Below are 25,794 nucleotides of genomic sequence, written 5' to 3' on the forward strand. Positions count from 1 at the left end.
GAGAGGGATATGAGTATTAGGAGGGATAATGGAGTGATGTATCTGGCAAGAGATCCAATTTCAACCTGTACGTGAGGGTTATTTTAATGCACATGTTATCATCTTCGTAGATACATGAAATATTATGAAGTGAAATGCAAAATTCTGAAACTGGAATATAAAATGGAATATAAGACCAACATGCTACGAGAAAAAGCACGATGATTAGAGCAAATGTCTAGAGGTGGGGTAGTCAATTAAAATTCGGACAAATCCAGATTGAGAAAATGTCCTGAAGAAAAGGTTGGGAAATATCATAATATACAACTGACTGTTAACTCGTGTAAAGTATAATAAAAGTATGAGTATAATGCAATAATATTTTAACAATAATTATAGTCAGGAGGGATTAAGTACTCTAACAAAATAGAAACGCTCTGTTCTCATGTCAAATAAAAAAAACTTAAAAACAGAAAGCTTTTTTAAAAATGTACATATACTTACTAAAGAAAAATAAAAATAAAAGTTTAAACTAAATCCCCCAGTTTCTTCCCCTTGTTAATTAATTTTCACTTCACAGTCTCAACCAAACGTGTAAGAGTCTGTCCAGTCTTAAGTAAACACTCTTTTTTCGCCGTCTACCTTTCTCTTTTCAAAGTAGACCATGTGGAGTAACTTTTCTTTCTTTTAGCTGGTTAACTTATCAATGTCTATTCTTCCTCCACTCGTCTCACGCTGGTGTGTGTATCTCACTCTGACTCGCTGCTCATTAGAATTCACAGTTTTGATTGGCTGAGTGGCGTCACATCAGGATTCACAACGGATGCTATTGGTCTGTTTGAGTTTTCTGGCCTGCTAAACCAGTGCCGTAAAAAACCTGTGAAATACAAACGCTCTGACAAAATTTGATAATTCACATTGATTGATCTGTTATAGATCCGTGTCAAGACGGGACCTGTCTGGGTCGGGAACCGGACTGCAGTCCGTCTTTTAGTGAGCCCTGGTTTAGAACATGTTCCTGTATGTACATACTAAACAACCAAAAGCCCCAATTTAACTAACTACAACCATCCCTTTTTAATGTTTTTGTCATTAAGCTGATGATCTTCAAGACTATTTTGTTGGACTTGCAGATGACTTACAGAATATCCATCCACAATCTACATTCATTTCACGTGTTAATACTAGATGATGAAAAACGAGAGGCGTGAGGCACAAAGTGGTAGGAGACTCCTGTTAAAAGCAGACAGAGCCGACGATAAGCTACACAGTCACCACATACCAAGAGGTCATCGACCCCACATCCACACATCTGCAGCGTGTGCACAGCGCTATGTGTTTAGGCCCAGCAGTTCAAACAGACTTCTCTTCAGGCTGCTCTTGCGTAGAGATCCCAACAGGAGATCTGCTGACAGATCACAGTGGGAAGTACTAAGATGAAGTGTCAATGCTAAGATCCTGTGTCAAATCCTCTGCTTAGATCTGAGGGAGCAGGCAGCCAAAGAAGGGATTGGTGGAGGAGTACAGTGCATATGCAGTTATTCCCATGACTGCTCATGCAGGGGGTCCGTCGCTGTAATCCCTTGACTCTACAGACTGTGTACGCGAAGACGCTAAGAGGAATCACCACGCAAACACACACACGCACTTGCATAATCCTGCATTCAAGCAAAGTGCAGAAAAAAATTACAAATCCAAGCACTGTGATTTTAAAAGCTCCCTACTTAATTCATTGTTCTGCCTCTATGTGTAACAGAAAGGGAGATTCACTGTTTCAAAAAAGACACTCCAAAGATTTCTCAATATATGGAGATAAACTCCAGTTTGAGGAGGGGTGAAGAAAGAGTAGAGGGACCCTGGAAAGAGAAAGAGATGAGTGTACGCTGGAAGAATAACCCGTAGACTCCGGGGAGAAAGAGAGGTGTGACTTCTATAGCACATACTTTTGACGATGAAGTGTGTGTGTGTGTGTGTGTGTGTGTGTGTGTGTGTGTGTGTGTGTGTGTGTGTGTGTGTGTGTGTGTGTGTGTGTGTGTGTGTGTGTGTGTGTGGTGTGTGCCCGTGTGTGCTGAGCTCAGCTAATGTCATGCTGCCATCTCCAGTGGGGCATCAGAAACTTGCACTGGCAGAGAATCAACTGCAGGTCAAATCGCTGGCGTCCACTCTTTCTGTGAGCTCGCCAAGGTGGCGGCTGTGCAGCCACTCTGCCATAAAACAAAAAAGAGCTGGACAGTGATGGAGGGGGTCGGTGCCACTGAAATATCCAATGGGGAAAAAAGTGAGTGATGAAAAATACTGGTATTATAGAAAGATTATCCAGCATTAATAGGAGACTGTGTTAAGTTTAAGTTGTGTTGAGATCATAACGATCTCATTAACATGTGGAGAAAAATTATATAATCCGTGTGAAAAATCACACTTATATTGAAGATATGTATAGACACCATTCAATTAATGAAAGAGATGATTTACAAGTTTTTACCTCACTGTAAATGCTAGCTGCACTTACTAGTTTCCTGGCCGTGAACAGCAAAGTTTCTCACCCTGCCAAAATAAGACTGAAGGTGATAAAGAAGGTGGGGAAGAAAATGAGGTCTGAGCTGAAGACGTATAGAAGACGAAGAAGAAGGAGAGCAGAAGCAATGCCAGGACGTTTAAGTGAGCAGGGCATCCATATTCAGATGGAGGGCTCGGGGGCACGGCTGGCACACAGAACGAGAAGGTCACCAGAAGACGAGCTGGCGTGTGGGGAGCCGGCCGACACAGCGGCCAGAGTCAACATCTCTCTTCCTGTCTGTCACTCTTATGGCCTTATCTTTCACACGTTCAGGTTCAGCAAAGAACCCTGGACTCACCTCAGCTCACTACCACCGACCGACCACACTCACATCTATTTCCCAAACTCTCAAACTATTGACGAGAAAGGGTAATTAGCGCAACCACCAGCTGTTGACACCTCAGTCTATACCATTGTATATTAATCTCACTTTGACCCTCTGGAAACAGAAATCATGCGGGAGGCCCCAAAGTGGCCAGGGGAAATAGTTGTTTTCATGACTCTGCTTGAATCAAACTAAAAAAGGTTTTCTTCTACCTCATCACGTTGTATGCTTGTGATGACATCATAGCATTTGGTTACTTGTGGTACGGTGGACCCAGAATGGCAGGAAGGAAGGAGAGAAAATCCGGCATATCTCCAAAAAACAAAAGGAAGACATCAAATAACTTATGGAGTATTAAGAGATATTTTGTTCATGTTTCTATATTCATGTGTTTATTTAGTAAAAAATATTTGTATGTGTTATTAATTTATATAAAAATTTCGATGTGCAATATGTAGAAAAAGACCTGGTGAGCTGAACTGAAGAAGCCCCTTGGATGAGCGATGAATCGTTTCACTTAATCACATGGTGTATCCTCTATAATGGTCTTGAGTGTGACACACTGTCTGCACTGACTCTGACTGAGGTCACATTGTGGTGGAAATGTCTGCAATTACTAGTCAATAAAGACATTGGGCCCTATTTGTGCAAAGTGCAGTTAAATGACCAGTGCGCAGAAAGAGTGACTGTGCGCATGTGGAAACAGGGAGGGATTGAGATACACTGGATGTGTTAGTGGCGGGTTTACCAGACATAGTTCTATACATTTATCCTTCCCTTTAAGGAGGTTTACCCTCCGAAATTTAATCTTTATTTGGAATGGGGACACACAGTTTACAGATTTACCTTGTGACAGCCCCCCACTCACCTCTAAACTGTTGCACAAGTTGTTACATATTACATCTTTGAGTACTTTTATCATTTGTTATGGTTTATTGACCTACATAACCTTTGAGAATAGGGTGTGCAGAGTTTCGAGATTTGAAGATAGTCCAAGTACCATCCCATACATCACAGTGAGCAAAAGATACAGATGGAGGCATTGGTGGACCATTTCTATTGCAGCATTCAAAGGGTTAAAACTTTATTCCCATGTACACGCTGTGATCACACTGGCTGGCATAAAGCAGGCAGATACACATAAACATGACACACAGCCTCTCAGAGAAAATCTAATCCCTATTGAAGATTGAGCTCTATAAGCTAGTGTCAGCACAAACATGTCTATTGACTTTCTTTCTTCCAATGTCAATACCATCTGATTATGTAGAGACTGACCAATAGCTTCTACTCTATTAGCCATGCTCCACTTACCCACACAGAATGCCTGATCACCTCCATCAGTTACCGGGGCCAACATACTCTGACAAGCTCACACCCTGAGCTTCAATTAACTGAATCCAAAAAAAACACAGAATCTCCGGCTACAAAATATAGAGGCAGCCCGCACCAATACCTGCTGTAGATAGAGTCTCTGGCCAACTCATACACATAAGCTCACTTAGCCTTTGGCTACAACACAGAAAAAAACATTGTCTGTAGGGGAGACTTAACAAGGAGACTATTTGAATACAAAACAGCTTGCAGCATAGGATGAGAACTGTCCATCTTTCCTCTCCAAGCTGTCAGAACAGGAGTCTGCAGGGGGGCAGCTGTTTTATCTGGCAAAAGGACGAGGAAGGAGGGGGTGTCAAGGGACAAGTTACAACCCACCCGACAGCCTCAGAGGAAAACCAGCACATTAAGCCAGGGAGAGAAATGATGTGGCCGAGCCGAGAGTACGGTAGTGCGTCGTCGTGAGGAGGGGGGCGGCGGGCTGCCAGTACTATTGCTGCCTGAATCTATCTCCATTAGCAAGTACGGACCATCAGAGGATCCAGACACAAGACGCACACACTCTCTAGTGGGGGCTTCGGGGCTGACTGATGCAGATGGGGTGTTTCATCAGGTATTGTCACCCCTTTCCAGACCTGCCATCATAGCACAGCCTTCATATCTCCCACTGTATTTATGCCTCTTCTTTTGACTGCTGCACAGAATCCTCAACAAAATCAAGATTTATACCTTCCCAGAGTGGGTAAAGCGTAACAGTGCCTCTCCATTAGTGACAGAGACTGGTTTGTAAGTGAGAGTTTGCCTCATCCGAAAGCTTCAAGAGATTGAAATTCAAACAGACACCTCAAACACAAACTTCAGCCATTCAGAACTTCAGCTTATTACAGAGGATTTCCATCAGTTCGATTTTGACACGCACCTGCGAAAGCAATGTCGCTTTGCTATGCTTCAGTATGTTGTGCTCACAGTTTCAAAATATATCTTCTACACTGATTACTCACTCATTGTTCTAGCTTACTATTCGGGTTTAAATAACAAAAGAATTAATATGCATTGTATTAAAAACTGTCCCCACAGGGACGTGCTACATAAACAGTCCACATCCTCCTAGCTTTCTTAATTAAGGCACTTTGTTTTTTATTTGGCCTTTTTTCCTAGAGGCCTGGATTAAATTGGATTCTAAATGATCCAGAACCAATAGAGTGATCTTTACTGCCATATTCTTAGATGGAGTGCTCACTAAACTGTCACAAATATACTGGCAGCTGGGTAATTTTCTCCTGTGACAGGGCAACCATAGTCGAGGGCCCAGGTCTCCCTAGGGGGATTGTGTGAAGATTGGAGGAGGGCATATGGCAAGAATGGGATGGGGTGTGCACCATAGAGCACACCATTTATCGGCAAAAGCCCCTTGGGACACAAAAAGAGAGGAGAAGCGGAAAATGAGAACCTCTTCACTCAGTATTCCTCTTATTCTGGAATTTCTGTGGTCATTTAGGGAAGCAGTGCTCAAGAAATGGCCATGGAGTGAAGTCTGTTTATTGCTCATACCCCAGGAAAAGCCTCTCCACAATACCACATAGCCACGAGCATAATGTCAGGAAAGACAGATTTAACGACTTAAACTGCAGTGAGGTTCAGTTTTCTCGAGCTTGCTGCTGAGAATTAAGAGGTGGTGTTCCAATATTAGAAGACTGAAGACGAAAAAAGGGTAATAAAGGAAAAAGAAAGTGACATTGTGGATGTGGCAGGGAGGAGAGAGAGGTCTGAGTGAGCAAATGAGGGGTGGAAAACACACACAGGGGGATGGGGGTGTCAAGTTCACGTGGGGGAATGTTTCTTAGCAGGAAAAATGATTTCCCTTTCTACACAAGCTGCACCGCAGGGGGTTGTACACAGTTTCACCGCACATGCCTCCGATTCAAACACACTTCCTCCTCCCACCTCTCCTTTCCTCCCCTCTCCACACCTCCCACCTGCACCGTTTTCCCTCCTCCACGCTTCCTGTACAGTATGCTGCAGGGTACTGGGAGAGAGGAGGAAGCCAAAAAGCCTGATAACCAGGAAGCGGCCACATCTGGCCCTCACTAATTCAATTCCACACAAGTTTGCTTTTCCTCCCCATAACATAACCTAATTAAAAAAGCAGGAATTGGAGGCGCATTCATTTCCAATTCATCAATGGGGAGAGATGCAGAGGAAGACTTCTAAAAAGGTTGGGTCTTTTTTAATTAAAATCAAAATTGCCCCACGCTACTTTGAATTATATATTTACCAGAAATGAATCCAACCAGCAGTGATTACACAGGCCCATATGGCTATCAATACTTCACATTATTAGACACACTTGGCGTATTAGACACACTCCCCACCTCCTACATTTACAAATTTCACCGACCAAAAGACTCAGGTGTGACAAGAGTTTTTAATTTTGAAACTTTGAAACTTTGTGATATGCTCAGTTTTCTGCTGAACGTAGACTTGAAGGTTTGGCCTTAAAGGTGGGGTAAGCGATTTTAATCCAATGCATTTTTTGTTTTCTGCTAATATTTACTCACTGTCTGCTATAGCTGTATGTTCTGTGTGTGCGCTGGAAACAAATCCAGTGTAAACACAGATCCCTGGCTCTGTATTTAAGAACCAAAGAATGCTGGACTATACCCAAATAGCACAATGCTAATTTAGCAAATCAGCAACTAGGGTATTCGGGCACGTGCACAGGAAAGGGCAGGGTGAAGGGGCAGTAGGAATGGAGCAGAAGAAAGCAATTTCCATGGGAATGGTCATTAACAGTGTATGCTAAGGATCCCTTTGGCGCAATTTATAAAATATGTGGAAATACGTGTTACACCTTAAACAAGATAATGTCATCATTCATCTGCCTTCTATTATCGAAGGATGGGAGGACAACCTGAAATAGAGGATAAAGTACACTGCTATTACTGTTTCAGAATGTAACAACTACAGTTAGCCACTGTAAATGCCTTTCTGTTACTGCTATGGCACAGGACGTTATACAGCCCATCATCTTCACAGTGGGGCTCAAAATGCTCTGAGCTGAAGAACCACACACTACATCTAATGCAAAGAAGATAACTAAAGAACAAAAGGGCAAAGACCCGTATAAACACCAGTGAGCCGTTTCAACAGTGGAGGGACCACCAAGAGTGGAGAGGGATGAAAAAAGATGAAGAGGTTTCTGTTTGGCAGGTTCTTAGGCATTCATTCTCTTTTGTTCACATTTGGTTCAGTATTGTTTTGTCTAATTTTTAAATGTGTGTGGTGGGTTATTCCAACTTTTTGAGATCAGTGGTTCGCCTTGGCAATGGTCGTGCATGAATGTAGAGGGTGGAGCTTCTGAAGGACCAGTAAAGGGAGGCGTGTATTTGTTTTATTCTTGAGTTCAAATAGCAACAGTCATTCCCTAGAATCACTTACCCCACCTTTAAATCCTTTGGTTAGTTAAAGGGATATTTGGCTGCAACGCTGTTTACCCCTGAAATTCTGAAAGTGTTTTGTGGACTCATACACTTTGGCATAGTGGTGAGTAGATATTGAATGAATTTGAATTTTTGGGTGAACTATCCCTTTAAGCCTGGGATTGGTTATGAGCTGGTGGCTCTGACTTACCCATGGCTTTGGTCTCTTCTCCCTTGGCATTGAGGATAGAAAACTTAAACTTGGCGCGCACCTCACTCTTTGGGCAGCTGACTAAGAGCAAGTAAAGTGACAGATAGTCTTTGCTCTCCTCATCCAGACCTTTAGGATTTACACGTAAACACCTGAGGGAAAGAAAAGGAAGAGACTGGTAAGAGAGATAAAGCTGAAGGGTGACCTGATGCTTCAGTGCCTAGAGGCCTAGAGGCACTTTTCTTCATAATTGTATGCAATGGTAACATTCAAAAATGAAAATTAGGCTATTTGTGAGTATGAAAATACAACCTCCGCTAAAAGAGCTGGAAACAAAGCCATACTCTATTTAGTCACTTTGTTTCACAGATTTTCATAGAAAGCTGCAGTACAACACTGTGGACCAAACAGGAAAGTCTTTTTAACACAAACACAGCAAACCTAAACACATGCCAATATTTCACTGTCAGCAACAGCAATAATCTGGCAAAAGGCTGAACTGCCAAAAGCAAAACATTTCACAGCTCAAGCGTGTACACGGAGGGCAGGGAACACCTCTGCTTCAGAAATACAACAAAAAATGCTGGTTCTGGAGTATCAATATGGTACAGTTACCAAGACTGTAACACAACATTGATTTTTTTTGGCCCACAGTGATTTCTGAATGGGGGTTAGCAACTAGCTTTCTAGCTAAACTGAAAACAAATACAGTGAGCCAATACACTCACAATATATTTAATAACTTAGATTTGCTGTGCTCAGTTACCGTACATCAATGCTTCAGCTGAGTCATTGTGTTTTTGTGGTTACAGAGAGCAGACTCAAAAGAGTCCGAGCTTTGCACACTGTCTTTGTAACATATGGGTTGTTTGTTGCACATGCTGTTATATAGTTTTAAAACAGTAAAAGGAAACACAAGCCCATATGGACAATTACTTAACATAAGAAGCATCTGGAAGCTGGGGTTCTACTAAAGCACTTGAGACAAAACATTTGGAAGTGTCCTCATTAATCCAGTCATCCATCTATCCAGCCATTCATGTCTAGGTCACAGTGACAGCAGAAGAAGTAGAAGTCCAGCTCCACCAGGGGGTTCCCACATCTCAGGGTATTACCAGACCAGGAGGAATATGTAAACCCTCTAGCATGTTTTAGATATTCTCTTATCCTTTCCTACCCATTGAATATGCTTCCACAGGAAGACCACCAGAAAGTATCAGCTCAGTGCAAACCACCTTAACTCCGTCCAGAGCAAACTCAAATCATATTTTCCTGCTGGTCAGAGCTTCGATTCCACCACGCTGTATGGCATAAGCCTTCCACGGAGGTCGATCACTGTGACAACTTGACACGTGGATGATACTTTTTTTAAATGTGAACCTCCCCTATCTTACAAGCACTGCCCCAGACCTTCACATGATACTGAAGAGGTGCGTCAACCAAGACAGTCAATATGCAGAGTCTTTAGAATTAATTTGTCACTTTGGTAGAACAATACGCAAAGCAGCCTGCATGTCTGTTTACCTAAATACATCATCCATCTTTTCCCAGGGAATCCCACAGTGTATTGATGTAAGATGGAATATCTCCTGGAGGCATCCAAGAGGCATCGGAGTCAGATGCTAATGTTACCTCAACAGACACTTTTGCATGCCAAGTAGAAGTGTAGAGATCTAATCTGCTCTGGGGGAACTTGAATTACTGTTATTTTTCCATTTCAGGGCAAATCTGGTGCCACTGCACCCTCCCTCAACGACGTCTATTCAAGACATGGTCAAGGCTTCCCCAAATCTACAGAGACATTTTTCATGAAAATATACAATAAGTCTGACTTAATGAATTGCATTTAAAAATGTCTCACCATATTAGTATATATAAATTAAACACATTTCTTCACACTCTGAGGCTAATGCAACATGACAAAAAAAGGTAACGCCAGATTTGTCGAAATTCAGGCATGACAATGACACATAATTTATTATTTCGAACACACAAGTAAGTAAACGTCAGTGCTGATTCAGAATATATGAAGGGACAAAGGATACCACTAGAGCAAAAGGATGTAGAGGTTGATGAATTTACTCTCTAAAAAAGAAAATGCTCTATCTCTTGAATGAAGACAACGAGTGGATGAGCCTGGAGAGAGCTGTTTGAGTTCTCAGAGATCTCCTCTATAGATTCCAACAGCTCCACTAACCAGCCTTTGACTAACCATTTGAGTTTGTCGTTGGCTCCGGAGGAGAAAGTGGAGCTTTTGATGACCTCTCCCATCTCCTCGCGACAAAAGCTGAAGTTGTTGATGGTCCACATGTAGGAGAACTTCACCACTTTGATCTGCACAGAGAGGACACAGGAAGGGCTGAGACCAGACCTCTTTATTTATATATTTATCTATTCTATATGAGTAAGTGGTGTTTGGTCAGCCTGGACTTCAAAACCGCACATCAAAACTGCCTTTCATCTAAATAAACACAGACAACAAACGAATGGAAAGAAGAAAGGATATTGTTAAAGTAGCAGCACAAAAAACCAAACAATTTTACAAGGACAGAGATGAAAAAATAGACATCATCAATGACATAGTTTATCTACCGTGGCTCCTAACAGAGGAGTGATATCTGAACTGGCAAGGTCTATACTGCAAGGACTGAAACAAAAACAATTTCACAGTATAGGTACCTTTCAACAGGTAAATAAGTGAAATGACACCAATGTCAAAATTATGCTCATAATACTCGCAATCAGAAACTGGAAAAACCCAGACATGGTTAATGTCCATTCAGCTGTTCAATTGAAGGAGCAAATTAAATCACATAAAATACAAGGTTTTCTGACTAATCACATTCATCTTCATTGACCTTCTTCTGTCTCGACTTGGCTTATTTCAAGAAGCAATGCCCAAAACAGAGCAAGAGAGAGAAGTAACACGTTTGAGTTTTACTCAAAAATATATAACAATTCTCAGCTGAAATCACAGTCTATGGTTCCATGTAAAACACTGAGCAAAAACTGACACATAAATGGGGTATCAGGTCACATCCACATTGTTGTGTTTTAGTGTTAAAACATGTCACTATTCCTTTGTTTATGCCCGACGTCAACACTGCAGAGTTTTCAAGCGCCTAAAGAGTTTGGGAATGGTGCTGGCCCCATTAAAGTTAAAGAAAACATCCGGGGCTGTGTTTGAATTTGAATATGCAGATGGAGGCATTTGTTAAGAATGACAGAGTCATCAACATATGCTTCCTGATTAGTTCTTATCAGCCCTGACTCGCCTACCTGCGTTGTAGGCGAAACGCAGCTAAGACTTACTGACACACTAACAGTTCCACCTCGCTTGCTCTTACTTCTCATCATTGTTGTTTCTTGATCCTGGTATTTTAGAGAGTAAAGGCAATCTGCTCCTTGTTCACACCGGCAGACACATGCACTGTGTACGTGAATAATAACTTCCCATGCGTGTTCAGGTGTTTCACACTTTGTCCACGTTAATGCGGATATTTTGCAAAACAAACCTTTTCCTCTGTGTTTGGGCCTCTCGTCTACACGCAAATGGCGTTTTAAGTCACTACAACACTGTTTGGGAAACGATTGACATCACAGCTTACTTTGCGCATGCCCAATGTTGTCCTGTGTAATGAGCATGCACCAGAAACAACAACAACAATGGTGGTTGGATACCGCTGAAGGTCAATGAGTTCACTGAAGAAACTCACAATGTTCCCTGGTATTTGATGGATTGTAGGTGTAGACATTATCGCCACGCTTGTTTGAGTGTTTGAAGTCGTAATTGTGTTCTCGTCTAGATGGAAATATTTAGTTATTCTTTAATGGAGGGGAAAATATACAAAATAATATCTGCAGCAGTGTAGACAGGGCCTCAGTGTTATGCGCTCCATGCAGCAACTGTCCCACACTGAGTCAAACAACTTACAAATCTCTTTTTAATCAAACAGCAAATACACATTTATTTACACAGAACTGATGACAGCCCTTTATGAAACATTTTTCACCACTGGAATTCAAGCACTAACACCACACATCCAGAAGTCATGCATCCCTCCTCACCTGAGTGTAACACCAGCTCTCAGCCACGGGGCCGCTGGACATTTCTGCCGGGGAAGGGGGGCTTGGGGCTCTGGACATTGCCAGCCTTGATGCAGAGAGCACCTGAATGGGGCCAGAGCACCAGCCAGGTGTTGGGTGAGGTGGTTCAGGGTGTGTAGAGGAGAGGAGGGCCGATAATAGGTCAAGCTGGCAGCCTCCTAAACAACACCATCCGTACTGTGAGCTGCAGAGAGATGAATCCAGTACAACAGGACGCGCAGACTCCAAATTACCCACGGGCACCCTGCAGGGACACAGAAATACCATCATTCAAATAAATGTGACTTCATACGAGTGGCACATTTCTGTAAAAAATGTGTGACCTTGTGAATGTTGTTGTGTGTATGTGTTTGTATTTGTGCACATCAAGGCAATTTCTAATTGAATGGTGTAATAGAGCGGTATTTCCCAGCAAGTAGAACGCAAGGGCTCTGAATTCATTTGTTTTAAAAGAGGCGTCAGCATTCAGAGCACAGCAGTGGCCCGCACTCTGCTTTAGTGAGGGAAGCCTTCCTTAATCTGCGCGTGGTGTCGTCTTTGTTTTTGCTTTGAGAGGAAAAGAGTGCTGCGCCAGTCATCTGATTCCAGCCAGGCTGCACCCGTCTACTGTGGCTCTGAGTGAAAGGGCAAGACGTAAGACTTTCATCTCCAGCTGCCAGTCTGTATTCATACAAATACAAGGTCACACAGTTCTTTCAAAAGGCAGCAATGGCTAAGGAAGCTTAAAATTTAGTTTTTTTTATAAGCACCCGTATCCTGGACTTTTTTTGTATGCCTCTTGTTGATAGCCGTGGCTGGAGGCATCATGTTTGTCTGTCCGTCTGTCCCATTCTTAGAAACACAGTATCTTAGGAATGTTTTCAAATTCGGGCAAAAACATCCACAGTAACTACACAGAATTTGGTGGTCATATGTCAAAGGTCAGGGTCACTGTAGTCCGACTCACTGGATGCATTGGGACCTACTTTAGGCAGAATTCTCCTCCCCTTCTGCTGCCGCCAAGTTCCATATTCAAAACCCCTGTTGCTACAGTAAACAATCACAGCGACCTTTGACCTGGTACAAAGTGAAACTGAATTGAAAATGAAAGTTTTGAAAAAAGATTTGGATCTTGTAATCACACAGTCGACATGTACGTCTTTCACAGTTTTGTTTTAACCTCCGCCAATGAAGTTATGTTTTCGTCTGCGTGCTAGCAGGATTGCGCAAGAACTACTGGATGCATTCTCACACAACTTGATGGAAAGGTGCCATATCGGTCAGGAGCGAACCCATTAAACTTCAAGGTCACCGTGATCTCACAAAACATGTGTTGGGCTCTGTAAATGCCATATTTCACCAACACCTTGAAAAGATTTCTTAACTTGGACTCAAAGGGACTGAATAGATTTTGGTAGTCAAAGATCCAACATCACAAAAGAGAGCATCAGCCATTATTCAAGGATTTGTGCACTAATTAAGTAAAACTAAGTTTTCTGGGAAATAACTGATTGGGTAAAATTATGACACGATGATTACATCTATATAAATCTAACGTTATAGTGATTTTCAGCAAAAGACCAGTTACTGGCCATATATCGTGACTCAGGAAAATAAATAACCACATTTCCTGCAACATGATTTTCATTCTCAAGTTTCATTCTGAAATGCTGCAATTGAGATTGGCACTGCAAAGGCCACATCATGTCTCACTTTCTGTTTGTTGCAAAGGGAAACTTCCCCATTATTTTTATCTAATGTTTGTTCCTTTAAAACAAAAGCAGCCTCATGGGAAAATCTTGAAAAAAAAGGCACACGTGAAAGTTTGGTTTCAAAGCTTCATTTCTCTGGTACCTAAATCCCTCATTTCCGCTGGATTCATATCCCTGCTCCTTTCATATTCCTCCCCAGACATTTCATACCCAAGTCATCACAAGGTCTCAGGATTTGGCTTTTCCCACTCAACCTGCACATCCTTCCAATCTCCAGCCAAAGAAACCATCCACTTTGTTGCTTAATTAATGGCTGATTGAAAGAAAAGTTCAGGACCTGTGGAAACCTGTCAGAAATTAGAGTATGAGAGCAAGAGTGCATAAGAGATGGAGCAAGAAATGAGAGAAAGGTATAAAGTGAGAGCGACCTCTGTCTTTGCGAAAGGATCGGAGACGACAGGGGCGACGCCGAAACCTCGACAGCTCCAGACCGAGACATGGCTTAATTAATGTTTTGAGATAACGCCTGGATTTGATCTTTCTCAAGTCGGCGACCCTCTTTTCTTCTTTTGTGCTATTTGTATCTGATGAAAAACACTGGTGGCATTTTCGCTCAGTAAAACAATAAAATATTAATCACAAAAGTTGGGAGAACAAGGCTGCCCTGATTTGCAATTTAAATTACCTGAGACTTCCTGGCAATTAATTATAGTTTATATGAGTGAGTGAGAGCGTATACGCATGTGTGTTTCTCTACGTGTGTGTGTGTGTGCGTGTGTATGTGTCATCATTCAGGCTTTGTTTCACAGCATATCCCAAGCACAATTTACCAAGTGCTCCTCTCGTATACTGTCCCTTATAGAGCACCATGAATGCCTAGTAATCACAAGGAATCAATTTAAGAAAACATGACAACACTGGCAGCACTGCTAACAGCCTCACAGCTTTCTAAATAGACCCAGATGACACTTAACCAGAGTAACGCTGAAGATATTTATTTTTTTCATCCTTTTCATGACAAACATCAAGAGCACAGCGGCAGAAGGAAAGCTGCAATAACGAGTCAGAGAGACTGAGTTGATGTGTGCTAATCAACGGCCCCCCCCCCCTCAGTAGAAATGTCTTCAGACAGTTCATTTGTCATGGGAAATCAGATGATGACACTGTGAATGGGAAAAATGACTAATAATGCACAGTGCATAGAGAAAATAAATATTGTCAAATTACAGTGTACGTCTGGAAGAGATTTGCAAAGACTGTGTTTCCTCTCCAAAAAGGCAATTAAACGACCATGGAGGTAATGGAGGTGCCGTACTTCAGATAAGGGCTGAAGTGTTTGATGCAGCTACTTGGATGTCATCAGCACCTCATAGGCTGGATTAAAAAGTAGTGGAAATTAGGATGAGGGTTCGAAGCTTCGCGACGTCAATACAGAAAGAGAGCAAACAAGGAGGAATTATAAGCAGAATACGCCTTAATCTCCTCGCCAGCAAATGCAGCAAGAAGCACACAACAGCTTATCGCATTGCATACATATGCATACACAGGCCCTGCAGTGGATTCTACATTGTGAAGCCTTTCCTGTTGAGTTCTTACTGGGATTCAATGCAGCAATTCATGAGGGCTGTTGTTATACTGATTATACTATAGCGGAGGCTGTATTTTTCCTCAAGTTTAAACAGCCATTCAACATCATGAGCTACACAAAGACGCATTAGATTCTATGAGTGTATGTGACAGACTGCAGCTTTGTACAAAGAACAACTGATGCAATATTGTGATTTAGTGTAGGATAACAAGTGGTTTTTGATTTTCTCTCTGTCTGTCTGTTGGTTAGCAGGATTACACAAGAACTGGATGGATTACCATAGAACTTGGTGGAAGGATGTAGTATGGACCCGTTAAATTATGGTGCAGATCTGAACCAGTGAGATGACCCAGCAATAACAACCAAACAAATGCAAAGATTTTCCTTCGTGAATAAATCATGGGTCTTGATGAAAGAAATCTGCCATGTTTATAGAGGACTGACATTTATGAGCGTGTGCAATTTGGTGGGCCTTGGCGTAGATATGTGCTCTCTGAGTTCTAGTGTTAATTATGATTAATCTGTATATATTTTTTCATATAAATAACAAATTTATAAATTGTATTAACCAGATGCATTTTTCGACTTTAATGATTAATTGATTAACAAAATTGCAGGTGACTATCTGTCAACTGACTAATGACTGTTTCAACAATGACATGATATAGTCACGTCTTCCACTGTTATATGTGAATATTTGGTCCGTTTATCTCAGGAACCAAAATTGATGAAGTTTGGTCTCATTTGCTTCTACTTCTTCAAGCATGATTTGCATACATCGTCGTGGGTGGAATAGAAGAATTACTGGTTGAGCTTAACACTTTAAACAGGTACTTTGACACTATGATGCTGTTTCATTGCTACGTTGGCTGAACTGGGACGTAAGAAACAGAAGAGCCGTCACCACAAAAGGAGCACATTTGCATTTTTGTATGTGTTCTGTATGTGCAATGCAGCAAGTGTGCAAGCATATGTTAAGAGGGAGGGGAGGAGGATGGGCAGCCTCCATCCTGCATCTTAGGTCCCATGCCTGCTTTCAGGGAGGGGGAGCCAGATGAGGAGAGACAGACCTGGAGCCCATTTATATTCATTACAGAGAGACAGTCCGCTCTCACTCTGCCAGTCCAGCCTCCATCTCTCTGTCACACACCTCAGCCCGCCGGGGAGGAGGGTCTGACAAACCAACAGACAGATAGATTCAACTTCCTCTGTATAAACAAGAGCTAAGCAAGATGATGGCGGATCTGCCTCCCCCATCAGGATGAGAGCTGGAGGCTGCCAGCTGCCCAGTGTACTGACCACACCACGTACAGTCATTGCACCGCAAGCTCATGTTGCCCACCGAGTCCACACATCAGGTCCTGGTGTTGTAATGCTTGTGCTGTGATATTAACTCCATCTGTAAATTTTACATGGTGATAGCATATATCTCTGCGCATATGTTACCTCCATCTGCAAATTTGATAACATGAACAGCTTACAATGCATATTTATACTCCAGGACAAATTTCTGTTCATTTGTTTTTCCATCTGTGCTCGTGACAACCCGGATCGCTGGTGTTGCACACGTTGCCTGCACAGCTACCGCGACCTGACAGTCTCTGAACACAGTGCATTTTTATCTAGTGTATTTTCAGAGTGATACTATATGTTTGAATATGATAACTTTAGCGTTAGTACAACTATTATGCAAATACACAAACACTTGCTGTCCCTTATGGAAACCTGGTTCTGTGTTTAAATTAAAGGCTGCAATCTAAATTTATGGTGTTACCAACGAAACAGTAACAGAAATAAACATGTTGACACAGTGGCCTCTGAGATTGTAATGCTTAATACGCACCAGAAACAAAAGGATCTAGACAACAAAAAATGGAGCCACAACATTGCTATTTTTAGATCTGTGCCACAAATGAGGCTACATACTTCCTGCCTGACGAAGGCACGGAAGAAAGCCTCATTTACACCCTCATAATTAATGGTCTATTTTGTATAACTTATAAATCCTTTTGTAGCAAATGTGTGATTTTGAGAAGTTTTGATTAATTTGACTTGACTTGTCTTGTCCTATTAACTAAATCTAATAGGTTTATCCTCTGTACAGTGGCGATTTGACAGTATTTCTTCATCTTGTGCGACTTAGATCTACCCTGTCAGACGAGGATGAGCTGTCAAAGCTAAGCCTCAGCTGTACTTAGTCTCAGCTGCGCTTTAATCTGCGAGCAAATTTGCTGATATTAAAATCTTAGACTAAACGTGAGCATATTAACATGCATGTTGAGGCATTAGCTCATACAATTAAAACATGTCCTCTTTCTATTGGCTGGCTAAAAGTGGACAGGGCTTATCAATTAACTCAGCGAACTCTGTAAAGTAAGTGCTCATGCGTAGCAGAGTTGCAGAGTGGACTCTATTGACCTACTGTTGGGCTGAGAGAGAGAGAGATTAGACCTGTTTGCCTACCCGTCTTTTGCTGAGAGCTGTTAAGCCAACTGCCTCCAGAATGTTTTCTCTTGGAACAGCCGCAAAATTCGAGCAAGAATATTTTCAGCAACATTGATTGGGCAGGGTGATTGTTGGATGGCTGCCCGAGCTGGCCTCTGATGTCGACTCAGGGCAATCCCCCAAACAACCTATTGCTCAATTTCTTTTTTTTCATTTCACACTATGAAAGCTGTCTAGATTTTTCACACAAGTTTCCTGCTTGTGACAACTGCTGCACCTTAAAGGTGATGTTTTCAGTTTTATTTACCATTAACTGACCAGACACAGCCACTTTGCTTTAGCCCAATTATTTTTTCTGTTCTGTTTTTTGTTAATTACTTTCCTGTCAGTGTCTTGCAGTCCACCATCCTCCCAGCAAGCTGGTAAAGACTGAGCTGCTGCAACACAACAGCTGAAAGGGATAGTTCACTGAAAAATAAAATTCGCTTATTATCTATTCACCACTTTGCCGATGGAGGGGTGGGTAAAGGGTTTGAGTCCAAAACACACTTTTGGAGTCTCGGGGGTAAACAGTGTTGTAGCCAAATCCAATACAATTGAAGTACTGGTGATCAATTTTTCAAACATAATAAAACATCAGAAAAAAACACATCATGCATGTCACATCCATACTGCTTGATGCTAGCAGATACAGCGATGCTAACACACACCCCGCGAATGGCCTTGGGCGAGAGCTTGTGTGGATCGTGTGTGAGTTTACGGTGTGTGCGCGCAAATGGGAACGCGGCTCCGAGGAGGATATCAGAGGACATTTAGGCTAAAAACATGGTGTAAATGATGCTGTTTCGAGCTGAATATGAAAGGGAGGCATGTTTTTTTTCTGTTGTTTTATTACGTCTGAAGAAGGAGTCAAATATATATTTAAATTTCATTGGATTCAGCTGCAACAAAGTTTACCCCTGAGACTCTTAGTGTTCTTAAACACTTCACCCACCCCTCCATCGGCATAGTGGTGAGTCGATAATGAGTGAATTTTCATTTTTCGGTGAACTATCCCTTTAAGTAGAGGAGGCTGCATGATTGGACAGCACCATTCGGCTGTAGACCGAAGGGGGTGTTCTCAGGAGCCACCTTCATCTGTGCCACAGCTGTTTAAAAAGGACTGTCTTTCCTTCCCCGCAATAATCGATGGACTGGTCAGCATAGACTATATAAACCTGCAGTTAGGAGCTAACATGGTGTCACTTGGTCTGAGGAGCGGTCAGTTAGTTATGTTCTGTTTTGTTGACTTATTTTTAATAATCTTAAACTTGGTAAATACTTTGGGTGAATCAAACCCTTATTTTTCCACTAATCCCTGCTCTACTAGTTTTTATGCTTACCCTGGTCCTACATACTGCTATTCCTTCAATAAGATAATATATGAGTTGACATAAACTAAGACTTATTTATAATTTGTGTAGTGTTACATGTGTATATGACAGCATTACAGATCAGCACTATTGTGCAGACTCTGGGTCCAAATGACATAAGCCCCACAAGATGGCGGCGTTCATATCTGGGATATTTGGGCTACATTTCTGGATAGTGGGAGGAAGTGGAGATGTGTTATTCATCTTTCTTAACTATCTGTGGTCATACCAATCACTCTCCAAATGTGTCATGTCTGATATTTGCTGCTAATAATGGCAAAATACTAAATTTGTACTACCACTAAAATAAGTCACTCTCGAGATAATACTTTCTTCTAAGATAATGTAGGCACCGCTTTCCTCAAGATCAGTATACACCCATTACATGATGATAAGTGCATTATATGTTAAACCAATGGATTTGTATGAAATTGTCAAGTTTGTCCCAAAAAACCTTCACTAAGGCCATATGGCAGGGACTTGAGGCGACCAGGCCTGCTGTGGAGTAGGAGGTGAAGACTGACAGAATAGAGCAATGGATATCCTCCTGGAATTCATTACAGCTATTGCTCAGATGCTCAACAGAAAATAAATTCATTATAAAAAAGGAAAAACACAAAAACACACTCTGCATGCAAGCACCCACACACACACACAAATATGTCTCTATCTAAATTCCCTTTAACTTGCAAAATGAAAGGGAAACATCAAATACACCGAACCACCCACTAGCCTCTCCCTCAGGGTCCCTCTTACTGCTGGGAAGAGATGAAAATGGGTGGTACGGTGCCGAGACACCACCACCAGGTGGACAGAGGGTGGAGCTGCGTGATTTTGGCTGCTGGAGAAAAGGCTGCGATCACAGCAGCTACCGTGGAGTGTTTGGAGGGTCACCTTGTGAGGTAATAGGCAGCGAGTGTAACAGTGAGGTACAGAGATGAGCTGCAGGGTTTAGAGAGACAAAGTACAAGAGAGGGAGTGAAAAGAATACCCCAAAAGCTGAGGCTAAGTGACAAAGCGTTGCAGCCTTGAGCGTATGCATGACGCATGTCTGAACGTAAATCAAACACCCACATGCTAGCTCGCTTTTTACACGGCTGATAGTCAACCGTGTGCTCTTCAAACAACCCCCCTCTCCTCTCCCATCACCGCCCTCCTCCTTTCAGCTCTGGTGAGAAGTCTGACAGAGGGTTAACGAAGCCTGTTCATTATAAGGTCAGATTCCATTAAAGGCAGACTGCAGCTCCAATGAAAGCTTACAGGCAGCATGTGCGAATGCATCCGGGGGATCAGCAAGACTGATCAAGTGAAGTAAGCTGACCCCCATTTCTATCAAAAAAATTACCATACACAGCTGGACAACTGGTGCACGTCCTGTCAAATATGCACTTACACAGGAGTTGTAAGTGTAAGATTCAGGAGTTTTGGCAGCCGTCAGGCAGACGTTGGTGAGAGAGGAAAGTAACTTGGAGTTGTCTCTGACATTATTGGCAAGAAAATCGAAACTATATTAGAAGCTGCCGCAGGTGAGTCTGGCAGGCAAAATTGACAGAAGAGGAGAATCTTCTCTGAGGTGCAAGCGAAAGACACACACACACACACACACACACACACACACACACACACACACACACACACACACACACACACACACACACACACACACACACACACACACACACACACACACACACACACACACACACACACGTGTGAACAAGACGGGATGTGGAGCATGTATGAAAACACTTCTGCTCTCGAACAGTGTCCGTCCATCTTGCCCCAGGCACTGCTGAAAGCCCTGACACTCACTGAGAGAGAGAGAAAAGGAGGGTGAAAACAGGGATAAGAGAATGCCAGGACAAGTGGGCACACATGCATGACAGGGCTGAGCGCAGACTCGGCGGCGGTGTTGAGGAGACACTGGAGTGTGTCGGATCCAGGGCCGCAGGAGGTATGATGGATTAAGAGACGCTGGCAGAGACAGAGGCCCTCTCTGAACCGTGGAGTTAACCCCAGTGAAACAACATCACCATCCCTCTCCATATCACTGATGGTGTCTTCTCTGAGTGTCTCTCTTTCTTTTCCTCTGTCTTGTTATTTCTCCCCATTTCAAACCATCATCCAGACTTTATAATTTTCGCTCTTAAACCTACAAAATTGCTAGAATTCCAGGCAACCTTGCCAATGCCACACTTCTTCCTTAATGCTATGATTCGATCGCATTTCCTGCTTTAAAAGATAAAATAAATATTCATCTGTGCAGCGAAGATAAGAAAATAAAAAAGTGAAACAATGAGTCACAGTGAGATCGCTAAGCCCAAATGCTAATGTTAATATCATTGATTCACTTTAAAGTGTTAAAGTGAGTGGTAATATCAATAACTTATTTCGGTGTTATAACGATATTTAATCGTCTTTACAAGTCACTAAAAACAAATGTTAATGCTTTATCTCACATTTTGCCACAAAGCTGCACTTTGTGAATGACTGCCTGATAAATAAATAGTCTTGTGTTCTTCATACAAATACCTTTATACTGCAATGACTTCTAGTCTTAGTGAATCACATTACACATGCAAATCGATCTATTTGCATACTCCTCTGCAGTTTTTTGCACACTCAGCTAGAAATATCAGATATTACTTATTCAATAAGACTGACCTAAAAAAGAACCCTGCACTGCTGCTGTACTTATTTCACAGCAGTAACAGTTGCATGTGGTTTTCACACACAACCGTTGTAAACAAAACCCAGTGTATGTGTACATTAGCATCCTGGAGCCTGACGTCTGAAGCCTTTCAGTCTGCGCTCTTACAACCTGTCCTGTACTCAGTGTGACCAATTAACCATCTATACACTCACAGCACAACACAAGCACATAACACACTTACAGCACAGAAAATCCACAGTAATTTGAGAGTTGAAAGGATAAAAATGATATACTCTGAAGCAGGCATCAAACTGCAGTGAACACGTGTAGCTGAGTTAGCAGCAGAGAGGTGCACGACAACATGATACTGTCCCCTTCTCCAACACAGAAATCAACTAAAACAAAGCAAAATCTGAGAGTGACTATCAAAATAAAATTATTTTAGACAGCATACACCAATCAGCAACAATATTTGTATATATATATATACATATATATAATATAATATATATATACACACACACATTATGTATTATACAAAACATATATAATGATCATGGCCATAAGTATTCCTGATTAAATTATTAGAACAAAGACAAGACATCAGTTGTTAGTCAGCCTGATTATTATTTTTCTTGGTAATGGCAGAGACCCATTATCTGCTGTTTATAAGCAGCAACATTTCAAGGGGGTCCCCAGGAAAAAGGGACCGGGGAGCCGCTACATTGAACCAAACTGAGCCCGCCCTCCAATAAACACATGATACATGATAGACATTCTAGTCCTCAACCAAACCTCTGAAATTACAGTGCTGATAGCAAAAAGCATGAGGCAGGGGGTTTGTATAAATAAATTAGGAAGTTACAAAATTGTTGGTGCTGTGGATCAGCCTTTCTCGGGGGGGGGGGGCCCTCTCCGCTCGGGCCCAAAGGTCATTGCCTGCTTTGCCTTTTGCCCCACCCCTGTTTCTACGACATGCCTCCCCATTCTCACAGTGAGAAAGAGAGAGAGAGAGAGAAAGAGAGAGAAGAGAAAAAGAGAGAGACGGGTTTCGCTCCGCACATATGGCAGAAATAATAATTGGAACTAATAATTCTTATTCACCATGTTGGAGTGTGAACCAGATAGTTACTGCGTCCCGATGGAGAGAAACGGAAATTATTTAAGAAGATTTGAATTGCTTTACACGTTATCATAGCGCGACACCCCTATAATATATGCATACTTATACATGTACACCCACACACACATCATATATATGTTGTGGCTGGTGAGTGATCAGAGGGCCTCTTCATTCCCCTGAACTAAGATGATAGACAATATACTTGTGCAGCAATGTTTGTATTGGATGTGCTCCTGCGGGGTTTTGTTTTTTTTACCCTCCCTGTTTATTTTCTGCCCTGCAGAGGCTCTCTGCATGAAGTTTCATTCTCATGAAATGAGCCGAGCTTGAAGCAAAAGGGAGGAGTGAATGGAGGGAGAGGGATTTGTTTTGTTACTGCACTCAGTGCAATGATGCAATTTATAATTAAAATGCAAATAGAAAGAAAGGGAGTCTCTCTTCACCTTGTTTCCACTTTACTCCAGTATTCTCAGGGGAGGCCCATCTCTGCGCACTATCTATGTGTCCAAGCCAGTAAATCAATTTTCATATGAAGCTCTGAAATCAATTTGAGATTCGGGCTGTACAAAATTTTAAGCACAAGCCACTGTGAAGCTGAGAGAAAACTTGCACGGACAGAAACATCCAGCCTGTGGCTATAAAACATTTTCTACTTTGCTAAGATGATGTGTGAGGGATTTTTAGAAGCACATCCTTAAACTGAGGGCTAAAAGCAATTATTTCAGAAACAAGAAAACACAGGCTTGTCTGACATGCACGCCATTGGCCTGTCTCTGTTTTGACTATAGCTTATCACAATAGGTGGCTCAAATGTCCTCTAAGCTTCAATCTTGACAAACAACAAAGACAAATGCCATGGAATTAATCATTTGGGGGAGTTTTATTCCAAAAGTGAGCCTGACAGAGAAAACAGGGGGGAAGTGGAGAGGAAGCTTTTTTCATTGGTTGTCCTTCAGTGTGACTTTGTCATGTAACACATTTCCAGCTCAATTATCTGCATCCAGTGGATTTCAAACACGTTTAGCAAGGACCAGAGAGCTTGGTAATTAGCAGGAGCCCTGGATCATAAGGGGACCAAAAACAAAGCCTGTCTTTAGCTCTATCTTTATCCCTTCCACTTGTCTAATCTCTTCTGATCCTTCTCTCTTCACGAAGGGTGTTGGACATCATATATGCACGGAGTCAATACTTTTATATGCCAAGAGGTTTCAGCTTTGATGAACTAAAGCATGATGCAAAATTAGATACCCGACCCATAAGAGCAGGCTTAAAAAAAACAAGAACCTGTTTTATGGGTTATCATTAATGATACAGTTCACCTTATAAAACACATTTAATGCTTAAAATACTGAGTAAATTAATTAAAATAGTTTCTCACATAACAAAATTGGGCAAACCATAGTCCATAAAGATGGACGACATGTCTCCACTTCCTCCCACTAACGAGAAATTAAGCTAAAATATACTGGACACGAATGCTGTGTGATATAGTGATAGTGGGACAGAGCCGGGGTATCAGGGGTCCCACCTACACATTAGCTTGACCAATCAAAAGTCAGTCTCAGCTGTCAATCGTGATATTTCACCCCCCTTTTTTAATAGCATCAAATCAATCAATCAACTAATTAAAACTGAACTTACCAGAAACACTTGAACATCAGTGTGATAAGAATGAGCTCAAATGACAGGAAACATGTTTGAGAAAATGGATTCGATGTGTATTTTATACATATATCTAAGTTAACCAACCTCCGAATACAGCATTGGGTGAACCACTCTTGATGAAACAGATTACCTTTGCTGTAAGCTTGATAAACTACTAGCAACAACAAAGCAAGTCTAATATTTACATCTCCAATATTTCCTGTAATGTTTTCCTGTCAAGTAATCAGAACTTGTGTGATGACATTTAACAGAGTAACACAACATTTTTGCAAAAATCGATTCGGTGTTTAAAGCATGTCATGACATTATTAGAATTATACACATAAAGGTTAAGACCATGTCAGACTTTGGTCACCAATCTCCTCCTCGTGTTGTTTTCCATTTTAATTACAGTTTGAAATCATGTCAGCTTGGTTTGGCACAGAAATGTAGCCTGAGGTAAAACTGCTTTACATCCATCTCCAGACAGCTATAAAGGCTCATTTCAGTCTCCCCCTTCACTATGGTGCTTTGCTCAGAATCGCTCCTCATTAATTTGCTACAAAATATACCTTCATCAATTTTTTAAGAGTTTTCTTTTTTTAACATACACAAATACAAGCCATTCAAAAATCCCCAGAAAAACATGCAATTCAATTGCTCACTTCTGCTCTTAAGATGACAATTGTGCCACCAAATGATAATGCGTTAGTAGTCTATGAAAGCTCACAACAGAGTGGAGGGAGGACTACTGAGTTTTTGAAATGTTTAATTTGTGGAGAGTAGTGGATGAGCAAATATGGGAGCCATTTCAGAGTTTATCCTCCCTTACTTTTCATTTCCTCCTCACCCTATCCTCTCTTCGCTCCAACAATTATAATGAAGACAGTGAATTTGTGAGATGTCATCTTAAACAGAGGCACAGTGAGTCGTGTGGGCAAAAGGAAAAAAAGAGGGGGAGAAGGAGCAATAGTGTAAGAAAGCTGGTGTGAATCGATTCTACTCCAGAAATGTCGAAATGTATAATCAAATAAAGGAAATATGATTGACAGCAGGGGGCACGAGACCATACATTAAGCTGTTTAGGATCCTCTCACAGATCCAATGTAAGTCTGCCTCTGGAGATGGAAGACCCAGTCAAGAGAAACATCACTGAACCAAATATCAATAAAAAGCAATAAAATCTTCTCGTGGAATCAAAGGCTTTTTTAATGCCATAGGAGGGAGAGACGGGGTTAAAACTGCCATTCGTCCGTGCAAAAGCATATCTTCACAGCAGGGAGCAATATTCCTGCTTCCTACCAA

General features: G+C 41.8%; 1 protein-coding gene across 2 annotated transcripts in view; it reads right to left on the reverse strand.

Annotated features, from left to right (window-relative positions):
* Positions 1 to 25,794, reverse strand: part of LOC118123507 (speckle type BTB/POZ protein) — a 97,300-nt gene that overhangs the window by 38,313 nt on the left and 33,193 nt on the right. For both annotated transcript variants that reach the window (XM_035180931.2, XM_035180932.2), the window contains 3 exons: positions 11,895 to 12,177; positions 10,039 to 10,160; positions 7,827 to 7,978 (listed from right to left, as the gene is read on the reverse strand). In XM_035180931.2, coding sequence (XP_035036822.1) covers positions 7,827 to 7,978; positions 10,039 to 10,160; positions 11,895 to 11,972 — 352 coding nt within the window. In that variant the 5' untranslated portion in view covers positions 11,973 to 12,177. The remainder of the gene's footprint in view (positions 1 to 7,826; positions 7,979 to 10,038; positions 10,161 to 11,894; positions 12,178 to 25,794) is intronic.

Source organism: Hippoglossus stenolepis, chromosome 16 (assembly GCF_022539355.2).
Source record: "Hippoglossus stenolepis isolate QCI-W04-F060 chromosome 16, HSTE1.2, whole genome shotgun sequence".
NCBI lineage: Eukaryota > Metazoa > Chordata > Actinopteri > Pleuronectiformes > Pleuronectidae > Hippoglossus > Hippoglossus stenolepis.